Source organism: Cebus imitator, unplaced genomic scaffold (genome assembly GCF_001604975.1).
Source record: "Cebus imitator isolate Cc_AM_T3 unplaced genomic scaffold, Cebus_imitator-1.0 Scaffold145, whole genome shotgun sequence".
Classification (NCBI taxonomy): domain Eukaryota; kingdom Metazoa; phylum Chordata; class Mammalia; order Primates; family Cebidae; genus Cebus; species Cebus imitator.
In genome coordinates this window covers 1,046,801-1,057,178 of record NW_016107460.1, presented here as the reverse complement: position 1 = coordinate 1,057,178, position 10,378 = coordinate 1,046,801, and the positions used below count along the sequence as shown (strand labels likewise).

At 38.0% G+C, this 10,378-nt stretch overlaps 1 protein-coding gene across 1 annotated transcript in view; it reads right to left on the bottom strand.

Annotated features, from left to right (window-relative positions):
* MRPS31 (mitochondrial ribosomal protein S31) overlaps window positions 1–10,378 on the bottom strand; it is a 39,566-nt gene that overhangs the window by 20,202 nt on the left and 8,986 nt on the right. The window contains exons 3-5 of the mRNA XM_017542479.2: window positions 6,477–6,635; window positions 4,697–4,834; window positions 1,551–1,630 (exon numbers count right to left, since the gene is read on the bottom strand). Of these exons, the coding sequence (XP_017397968.1) occupies window positions 1,551–1,630; window positions 4,697–4,834; window positions 6,477–6,635 (377 nt within the window). The remainder of the gene's footprint in view (window positions 1–1,550; window positions 1,631–4,696; window positions 4,835–6,476; window positions 6,636–10,378) is intronic.

Below are 10,378 nucleotides of genomic sequence, written 5' to 3'. Positions count from 1 at the left end.
AAAAATCATTTAAGATTTAAGATAACTAGTTCCTATGATCTGTAAGCCACATGAATAGGTGCTATGTGAATGAGATATAACCCCTAATAGTCTATTAAATAGGGGGAAAATAAAAAGTTCCTATAAGTAACTGGTAGAAAGATTAAATGAACCCTTGGAGGCTGGCCTTATCTATCATATACAACATTTTTTTTTCCCATTTGAGATGGAGTTTCACTCTGTTGCCTAGGATGGAGTGTTATGTCACAATCATAGCTCACTGCAGCCTCGAATTCTGTGCTCCAGTAATCCTGCCATCTCGACCTCCCAGGTCGCTAGGATGACAGACATGCACCACCATGCCTGGATAATTTTTTTTTATTTTTTAGAGAAAGGGGCTCACTACGTTGCCCAGGCTGATCTTGTAGCAAGCCATCCTGTTATCTCAGCCTCCAAAGTCCATATACAACATTATTTCTACCAAGGTCCAAAAAACGAACTTCTACTCTTTAGAAATGTTCATCATTTATATGCTGGAGACATTCTGTATTGAGTTTCTTCATTTATTTTACTAGTAAACCAAATTTAATGTCAAGCAAGAGGACACTCTTACTTCTATTTTAGATTTAAAATGGCAAATTTCTTGCCCAAAGAAAACACTACAAGTCTCTTAAATAGATTTCTTGAATGTTCTTTCCATCTCCTGAACAATCACTAAGTCACTTCAATAAGTTATTTTATAAATACTATCTCCACTTCTCGACAGTAAGCTGCCTAAGGGCAGGAACCAGTACATCTTTATGTAATAACACAGAGATACGCTGTAAATGGTAGTTGATTATAAATGTTCTCACTCAAATCAGTAGCTCATCTGGACCTCTGGATTTGGTAACTGGTAGTACTTACCTCCCACTGTCTCACAGAATGCAACATTTCAAGGGGGAAACCTGACCAAAACTAGTAATGTCAACAACTGTAATATGATGTGTCCCCCGTCAGGTTACTTAAGCGTGTGTGTGTGTTGCTTTGATCCTGAAGGCTGGGCAGGGAGCCAAGGCCATAGTGCCTAGCTGAGGAGCAGGTGTCCCTGAGAACCCAAACATCCCAGGGCATACCTGGGAACATATCAAAGAAAACACTGTCATCACGCACACAGAGTTGACAAACAGTCAGAGCATTAGCTTTAAGGCAGCTTAGAGATGGGAGGCAGTGAGACTCTAGAGCTGCCCAGGAATGTCCAGTATGTAAGTTCTAGTAAACTCATCTATTCGTCAAGCTGGACTTGCCCACATTATTCTATCATACATAAGAGAATGCAGTTTTTGCAATACAAGAAGTGGGGTTGTTCTTTTAGCTTCGCTTTCAGCAAAGGTCTCTCAACGCCTTCCCTGTTTGGGGGGACATAACAGTCCCAAGTCTTCCTTATAACAACTGCCACATTTGTAAGCAGGATCCAGGCCAATGACAGGATGGAATATTAAAATATCCAACTATTACACCATCAGAACACTAAGGACATCTTAGAAAGATGAAATGTTTCTCCACCTGAGAAAGCGTTATTCTTGACAAACCTGTTTCAGAGTCTTCTTTAGTAGCTGCCGTCATGTCAAAAATATAAAGTCTTTTCCCCTTGAATATACTTTTCGTATTTCTAAAAAACGAAAATAGCATTTTAATGAATATATTTTAAACTGTCAACAAAAATTGTGAGAAAATATCTTAAGTGAAATATTCTATGTAGAAATGAAAAATAATTCCACTGACCCACATCAAACATCTTAGCTAAACTGCCACATTTTTAGGAACCATAAACTAAAAACAGAAATGTGCACTTGAGTTTTGCTTCATAATACAACAAATCAGTTAAAGCAATTTAATTTCCAAAATACCTAATTGAAAAGATTGGCTTAATTTGCCAAAATTTTTATTTTTTCCCTTTTATATTAAGGTTTTAAAAACTCCATGTTGTAAAAAACTATAAAACTATGCTAAAATAGATAGAAGCTGTAAAGTCAACATTTATCTTTAAGGGCAGAAAACACTACAATGTTTAATTAGAAATTATAATTATAAAAGATTGCATAGGTAAATCACAACATTCCCTTTCATAAAGCAATAATTCTGTAATTTAAAATTAATTATTAACTATCTTTACATGACTATTTAAAATTAACTACTAAAAATATCAGGGAGTTAATAGGTAATGTTTTCTTGCACACTTGATAATCAGTTGTTTTATGCATCAATTCACAGGTTTACTTGAATAAATTTACTGGCAGATTAAAATCAAGTTTATAAACTGGAGGGCTGGCCAGGCAAGATGGCCCGTGCCTGTAATCCAAGCATTTTGGGAGGCCAAGGCGGGTAGATCACCTGCGGGCAGGAGTTCGAGACCAGGCTGGCCAAAGTGGTGAAACCCCGTTTCTACTAAAAATGCAAAAAAATTAGCTGGGTGTGATGGCCGGTGCCTGTAATCCCAGCTACTCAGGAGGCTGAGGCAGGAGAATCCCTTGAACCCAGGAGGCAGAGGTTGCAGTGAGCCAAGATCATGCCACCATACTCCAGACTGGGTGCTAAGAGCAAGACTCCATCTCAAAAAATAAAAAAATAAAATAAACTGGAGGGTTAGTTTTAAAAATAATTTGAATTTAAAAAAAAAATAAAATAAATTACTTCTCTCTACTAAATAGAAGCAACTGGAAAAAATGCAAATACCATATGAACATTAAATAACATGATCTCAAATCATATAATCTTTACTCTAGTAGGTTCCCAAGTTATTTGTAAACAAAGGCTTTTATGCTCCAGAACTCTTGAGTGCCTTGCATTCTTCCCCCTCAACCGCACGTCTGGTAAACAGGATGGTGGATTACAGCAAGTCACAGCAGAGGGCGAATGCCTTGGTAAAATATTGCATTTCAAAAGAGGAATGTACTACAAAGAAAGGGAATGGACATTTGCTGAGCACCTACTACGTACCAAATAGTTTAAACGTGTTTCTTTTCTTTTTTTTTTTCTTTCTTTCTTTCTTTTTTTTTTGAGATGGAGTTTCACTCATGTTACCCAGGCTGGAGTGCAATGGCGCGATCTCGGCTCACCGCAACCTCCGCCTCCTGGGTTCAGGCAATTCTCCTGCCTCAGCCTCCTGAGTAGCTGGGATTATAGGCACGCACCACCATGCCCAGCTAATTTTTTGTATTTTTAGTAGAGACAGGGTTTCACCATGTTGACCAGGATGGTCTCAATCTCTTGACCTCGTGATCCACCCGCCTCAGCCTCCCAAAGTGCTGGGATTACAGGCTTGAGCCTCCGCGCCCGGCCTAAACGTGTTTTCTTTTCTATTCCTCAAGAAAGCCATTTAAGCTGGGTTTCACTTTCACCATTTTATAGCTGGGGAAACAAGCTGATGGAGGCTATAAATGTGCCCAGTCACACAATTAGTCAGTGGCAGTGCCAACATTCTGAGGCAGGCCAGTATAATAACAGAAGGAATCAGTCCAGGCCTGGGTTGCCTGGGGTTGATACCCCAGAACCTGCTCCAGTCATAGCAGGGTGAACAACCTGGCGTCTCAACATTGCTTCCCTTTACTCCCCTCTAGCTGGCTTTTTAACATATTGAAGGCACAAAAACCCCTTTCCTACTTTAGCTTCTAATTTTTAAAATATCAAATTATAATATACCATCCTAATGTCGTTGTACAGAATCATGTCCAAGATGAAAGATTCAGTTAAATATTCTCGAGGATTAACTGATTTCGTTAAATATTCTTAAGTAAAACTCCAAGTACAACTTCTCCTTTATTCAATAATATATAACAGATACTAAATCGCTTTAAATTAGTAATTCAAATAATCTTCAAAAGTCACTATAACCTCTTGAAACTTCCTGTGTTAACTGCTAATCACCTTTTCCAACTTTCTGGCATAAATCAGTAGTTTAACACCCTGGAAGGAGTTAACTCAAGTTCCTGATTTTACTTAAAACAAATCCACAGAATACACAACGCATTGAAAACACTCCAACTGTGAACATATCCTGCTATAAAGACAAGATAATTTTTGCCAGACCATGCCAAATATCTGGTTCCTCCTTCCTAGCTCTCATTTTCAGAGTTTAAGGGGAGAAAGAACAGAAACTTTATGCAAATACAGAACAACTTTAGATTCAAAAATAACTATGTAAGGCATGGCTCAGTATCTTTAAGAACTTCAAATCAGTAAATTCAAAGGGCCACAAATAATCTACCACTTTAAGGTATTGTATAAACTTTTTTCCCCTTGCCTCTCCTTTGCGTTGATGGTGGGTTATTTCTCTAAGGTATACAAAAAGATAAGCATGTATTGAGATATAAAGGGTATATGAATACACAGTATTAGACACTTATATTTAAAATGAAAAATAATATTTCTCACAAAATACTTATTTGCTCAGAATTCAGTCAGCTCCATTATTTTAAATCAAAGGACCCCGATTCATCATGGGTAGATGTGACGCATGGCCCAATTTGATTTAAGGTATGGAAAACTGCAGGACTGGCTAAATCCAGCACGTGGTTCCTTCTCTAGGATGTGGTATACAGAGAATAAGAACACATATGTAAATGCATTCATAATGCTCAAATACCCAACAGCAATAACATACACAATAAGATAAATCTACAGCTAAGGTAAAAACAAACTACACAAACAAAACCCAGCAGATTATAAAGCCTGATACCTTTTTCTATAATTAGCGGTCTTCTGGTCAGGATAATCGTCAAGGCCTTCATCAAACCGAATCTGATGCTCTGGTCTTAAATGAACTCTACCTGTAGCAGATCTGGCAACTTTCATATCTGATATTATGTTACTGAAACTGGAAAAATAAAAAGGTCAACTGTATAAGAAATCTTAGCTACAGAACAGTCAAGCTTACTTAAACCTGAGACTGATATCATTTAATTTTTATTTCATTTATTTCATTTTATGCACTAATTATACAGCATAAAAAAAATTTTTTTTTTTTTTTTTGAGACATAGCCTTGCACCGTTGCCCGTGCTGGAGTGCAGTGGTGCAATCTCAGCTCACTACAACCTCCACGTCCCAGGCTCAAGTGATTCTCACGCCTCAGCCTCCCGAGTAGCTGGAATTACAGGCGTCGGCCACCATGTCAAGCTAATTTTTTGTATTTTTAGTAGAGACAGAGTTTCACCATGTTGGCCAGGCTGGTCTCAAACTCCTGATCTCATGAATTGCCTGCCTCAGCCTCCCAAAGTGCTGGGATTACAAGCGTGAGCCACCATATCCAGCCAAAAAAATGTTTAAATAAAAAATGTCACCTATTAACATTCACATAACACAGAACATTACAATTTATGTTTACTTTAATCATTTAAAGATGTTCTTCAGAAATCCTCATTTAAAACATAAAACATTTCTCATGAAAAATTACTCAGAGAAAATGATAGGAAAGTAAAATCAGTATCTGTATACCTATTGCCTACATTCAATAACTAAATTAAAACCAAGTTAGCCATGTTTATTTGTTTCTTTGTATTTGTTCAAAGACAAATAAAATGAGTCACTGACTGAACTGACAGTCCAAATATGTCTTCCTTTTTTTTTTTTTTTTTTTTTTTAAACTTAACCATTTCTTTTAGAGACAAGGTCTCACTCTTATTGCCCAGCCTGGAGTGCAGGGTTGAGATCTCAGCTCAATACAGCTTCAAACCCTGGACTTAAGTGATCCTCCTGCCTCAGCCTCCAAAGTTCCTAGAGCTACAGGTACATGCCACCATGCTCAGCTAATTTTTTTATGTTTTGTGGAGATGGGGTCTTGCTTTGTTGCTCAGGCTGGTCTCAAATTCCTGGCCTCAAGTGATCCTCTTGCCTCAGACTCCCAAAGTGCTGGGATCATGGGCATGAGCAAGTGCACATGGCCATTTCTTTTAACTTCCTGAAATAAATCTGGTACACACACTCTTCGAGAACAACTGATTTAGATCACTCTCCAAAATGAAGCAGGGTTACCACTTACTGTAATACAGGCAGCAAGTAGTACAACATGACATAAAATAATGAGAGATGAAGAGAGTAAGTGGAAAGACGTCAGCTGAAATGTAAGAATAAGGTGAAAAAGAGAAGGAAACAGACCTGAAGACTATCATACCGTGCATAAAACCAGCAAACTATTTAACTGAAAAAAATTACTTTTCTCAGAGAAGCTACCTTGTTCTGTTATTGATTTTTAATAACATTACTGAATTTACCATTTCTTTTTTCATGGACAAGAAACTGTAACTTCCTAAAAGGAAACTATATTCAATTGGTTTCTTAAAAATTATAATCATACTTAAGCCATATGTTTTTAAAATATGGAATTGCTAAAATTATGTAGTATATTTTATATATAAATTCTACCGATGTGGTATATATTATGTGTATTACTCACTAGCCACATGAAAATGGCCCATTTTGAGATATACGCCTTACTGACCTAATGGTTTGATCCACTCACCTAATTTTAGGTCTCTCTGCATCTCTCTGTGCCCTTGACTCTTCCTCATGCTGCTGGAGCTGTCTCAGCAGCTCTGACTTGGTTGTTTCCTTGTCAAAAGGGAAAGAATCTGCCACAGCAGATGCAGCTGCTACCAACTCCGGACTCAGGGGCTCAATTCTGAAAAAGAAAATGAAAAACAAATGAGAAATAAAAAAGAGAGATTAGCCAGGTGCAATGGCTTACTCCTGTAATCCCAGCACTTGGGAAGCCAAGGCAGGGAGATCACTTGAGGTCAGGAGTTCAAGACCAGCCTGGCCAAAGTAGTGAAACCCCATCTCTACTAAAAATACAAAAATTAGCCGGGCATGGTACTGCATGCCTTTAGTGCCAGCTACTTGGCAGATGAGGCAAGAGAACTGCTTAAACCGGGGAGGTGGAGGTTGTAGTGAACCAAGATCATGCCACTGCACTGTAGCCTGGGAGACAGAGTGAGACTCCATCTCAAAAAAAAAGAAAAAAGAAAAAAGAGAGATTGCTTATTTGCTTATTGTGCCCTTAGTTTAGTGAAAGGTAAAATGATTTTTGGGGGACAACTGTGGTGTTCAAAAAAGTATTTAATTCAATTTCTGACAAAAGCAAGAATTTTCAACTACTAGGCAGCAGTTTTATATAAACTTTGAAATGTTAAATGTTAAAATTAATGATATTTGCAGAAGCACTACAATGAACTCCGAAGAATATATTAAGGTGGAGGAGTGAGGGAAAGATCAGCCTCAAAAATTATAAATTAGTGGCATTTTAAATTAGATGCTATTGTATTTCAAAACCAATATATACTGTAAGCAAATAGAAAGGCAAGTTAACCAGTTCACAGAAGCTTTACCAGAACCAACCTAAAGGTCTGTCAATAGAACAGAAAAACAAATTGTGATATATCCATACAATATGGAAGAATACTCAGCTCATGCCAACATGAATGACTTTCACAGGATTTAGATCAAGCGAAAGAAGTTGGATACAAAGAATATAAAGTCCAAAAATTAGCCAGGCGTGGTGGCACGTGCTTATAATCCCAGCTCCTCCAGAGACTGAGACATCAGAATCACTGGAACCTGGGAGGTGGAGGTTGCATTGAGCTGAGATTGCACCACTGCACTCCAGCCTGGGCAACAGAGCTAGACTCTGTCTTAAAAAAAAAAAAAATTCTGTATGATTCTATTTATATCAAGTTCCAGAATAGGCAACACTAATCTGAGGTGGAAAAAACCCTCAAAAGAGCATTTGTCTCAAGACAGATGGCTACTGACTGGGAAGATGAAAATGAAAAACATAGTGTCTTGGCAAGTGTGTGGGTCACAGGGATTTATCTGTTTGTCGAAATCCTATACCTAAGATTTGGTACACTTTATGTAAATTTTACCTTTTAAAAAAAAAAGCCATAAACCATTTTCGAGTAGGAGACGGAAAATGAGTGAAGGCATAGGTAATACAAGAATGGCAAAATGCTGATCACTGTTGAAACTGGGCTACGGTATAAAGGGTTTAGACCACTTTGTGTTCTTTGTAAGAAAAAGCATTTAAAAGCTTCCTAAATTAGAGAAAGTTAATAGAAGAACATTCTGTTATAAAAACAAAATAAATTATTTACAATATTTTTTCCTTTTTTTTAAAAAAAAAAAAAAAAAAAGATGGCGGTCTCAATATGTCATCAAGTCTGGCCTTCAAGTCCTGGGTTCAAGCAGTCTGCCCACTTCATCCTCTTGAGTAGCTGTGACTACAAGCGTCTGCCACCATGCCTGGCTATTTGCAATTTTTTTAACTCACTGAGAACTGACATCTCAATGAGTGGGATCTAAATTAATGTTTTATTATGCCTGGCTTTCTATATTATGCTCTGTTACCTAATACGCAAATTAAAGTTCCCAAATGCCTGAAGTTCTTGGAGAAAGATTTTAAGGACTTAAGTAAGGCTTGGAAGATCTAAAATCTGACAGGAATAGAAGAAAAATAGAAGAATGAGACAAGGAGTCGGGCATGGTGGCTCATGCCTGTAATTTGAGCCTTTTGGGAGGCTGAGGTGGGAGAATCATTTGAGCCCAGGAGTTTGAGACCAGCCTGGGATAGGAAAAAAAAAAAAAGAAAGAAAGAAAAACAAATTAGCCAGGCATGGTGGCACTTGCCTATAGTTCCAGCTACCAGCGAGGCTGAGTTGGAGGATTGCTTGAGCACAGGAGGCTGAGGCTGCAGTGAGCCAAGATTTTTCCACTGCACTTCAGCCTGAGCCACAGAGTGAGAGTCGGTCTCCAAATAAATAAATAAATTAATTAATTAATAAGAAAAAGAAGGGAATATAATAGTTAAAATAAAACGTGCTTTCAAAACTGTTATCTGTGAATAAAGCTTTAACCTTATTCCAAAGTCATTATATTTCTTTCATAAACTACTTGCAAACTTCATTTTCAAATTTTAATATATGTATTTGATCAGTGTACATAGAACAGATGAATACTGATTTTCTAGAATCATACATTTCATAACAATAGTTTCCTATATAGTCATACTTTCTGGTTTTATAATTTGAAATGTTCTAATTAATAAAAATTATGGGGTAGCCTCTGTCATGGAATAATTTTTACATATAGGGATCTTCATAGATTTTAATAACATAAGGAGAACTTGTTAAAGTATCTCTCAACAATCGATTCTATCCTGTAATTAAGACTATTTCATGATTATATACTTTTCCTCTTCATAACATTCTGTACTTTTAAAATTTCTTTAAAATAAACTGTATGACATACAATATCAGAAAAGGGCTGATGAGGGAAAGAAACTACTGAGTGGACACTTAAATTGGCATGGCTTTTAGCAGGCAACTTGGTGACATATATCAAAGGCAAAAAAAATGCAAATCTTTTTACCTAGCAATTCCACTTCTAAGAATATGTGTTTAAAGGAAATAAACCAAAAATGAAAGAAAGAAAATAAACAGCTGGGCGTGGTGGCTCATGCCTATAATCCCAGCACTTTGAGAGACCAAGGTGCGCAGATTACTTGAGTTCAGGAGTTCAAGACCAGCCTGGACAACATAGTGAAACACCATCTCTACAAAAAGAAAAAAAAAAAATTAGCCAGGTGTGATGGTGCATGTCTGTAGTCCTAGCTACTTGGCAGGCTGAGGCGGAAGGACTGCTTGATCCCAGAGGTGGGGGCTGTAGTGAGCGAGATTGAGCCACCATACTGCAGCCTGGGGGACAGAGCAAGACTCTGTATCACAAAAAGAAAGAAAAGAAACAGATTTGTGGAATTTGAAGGATACTGCATTTTCCAACCTCAATTCACCTTTCAGATATCTGCATGGCTTTATCCCTAATTTGATTCTGAGCTTTACTCAAATGTTACCTTATCAGAGTTCTTCCCTGATTATTCTTAAAAATAGCACCTCTCAACTAGGCACGGTGGCTCCCACCTATAATCCCAGCACTTAGGGAGGCTGAGGCAGGTGGACCACCAGAAGAGGGTGGGAGTTTCAGACCAGCCTGACCAACATGGAAAAACCCCGTCTCTACCAAAAAATACAAAGTTAGCCGGTGTGGTGGTGCATGCCTGTAATCCCAGCTATTTGGGGGGCTAAAGCAGGAGAATCGCTTGAACCCAGGAAGTGGAGGTTGCGGTGAGCCAAGGTTGTGCCATTGCACTCCAGCCTGAGCAACAAGAGCAAAACTCCGTCTCAAAAAAAAAAAGCACCTCTCCAGCCTCCTCATTCTTTTTTTTTTCCACTCAGGCTGGAGTACAGTGGACACAACCATAGCTTACTGCAGCCTCAACCTCTTCATCTCGAGCAATTCTCTTGCCTCAGCTTCCTCAGTAGCTGAGACTACAGGTGCATGCCACCATACCCAGTTTTTTTTTTTTTTTTT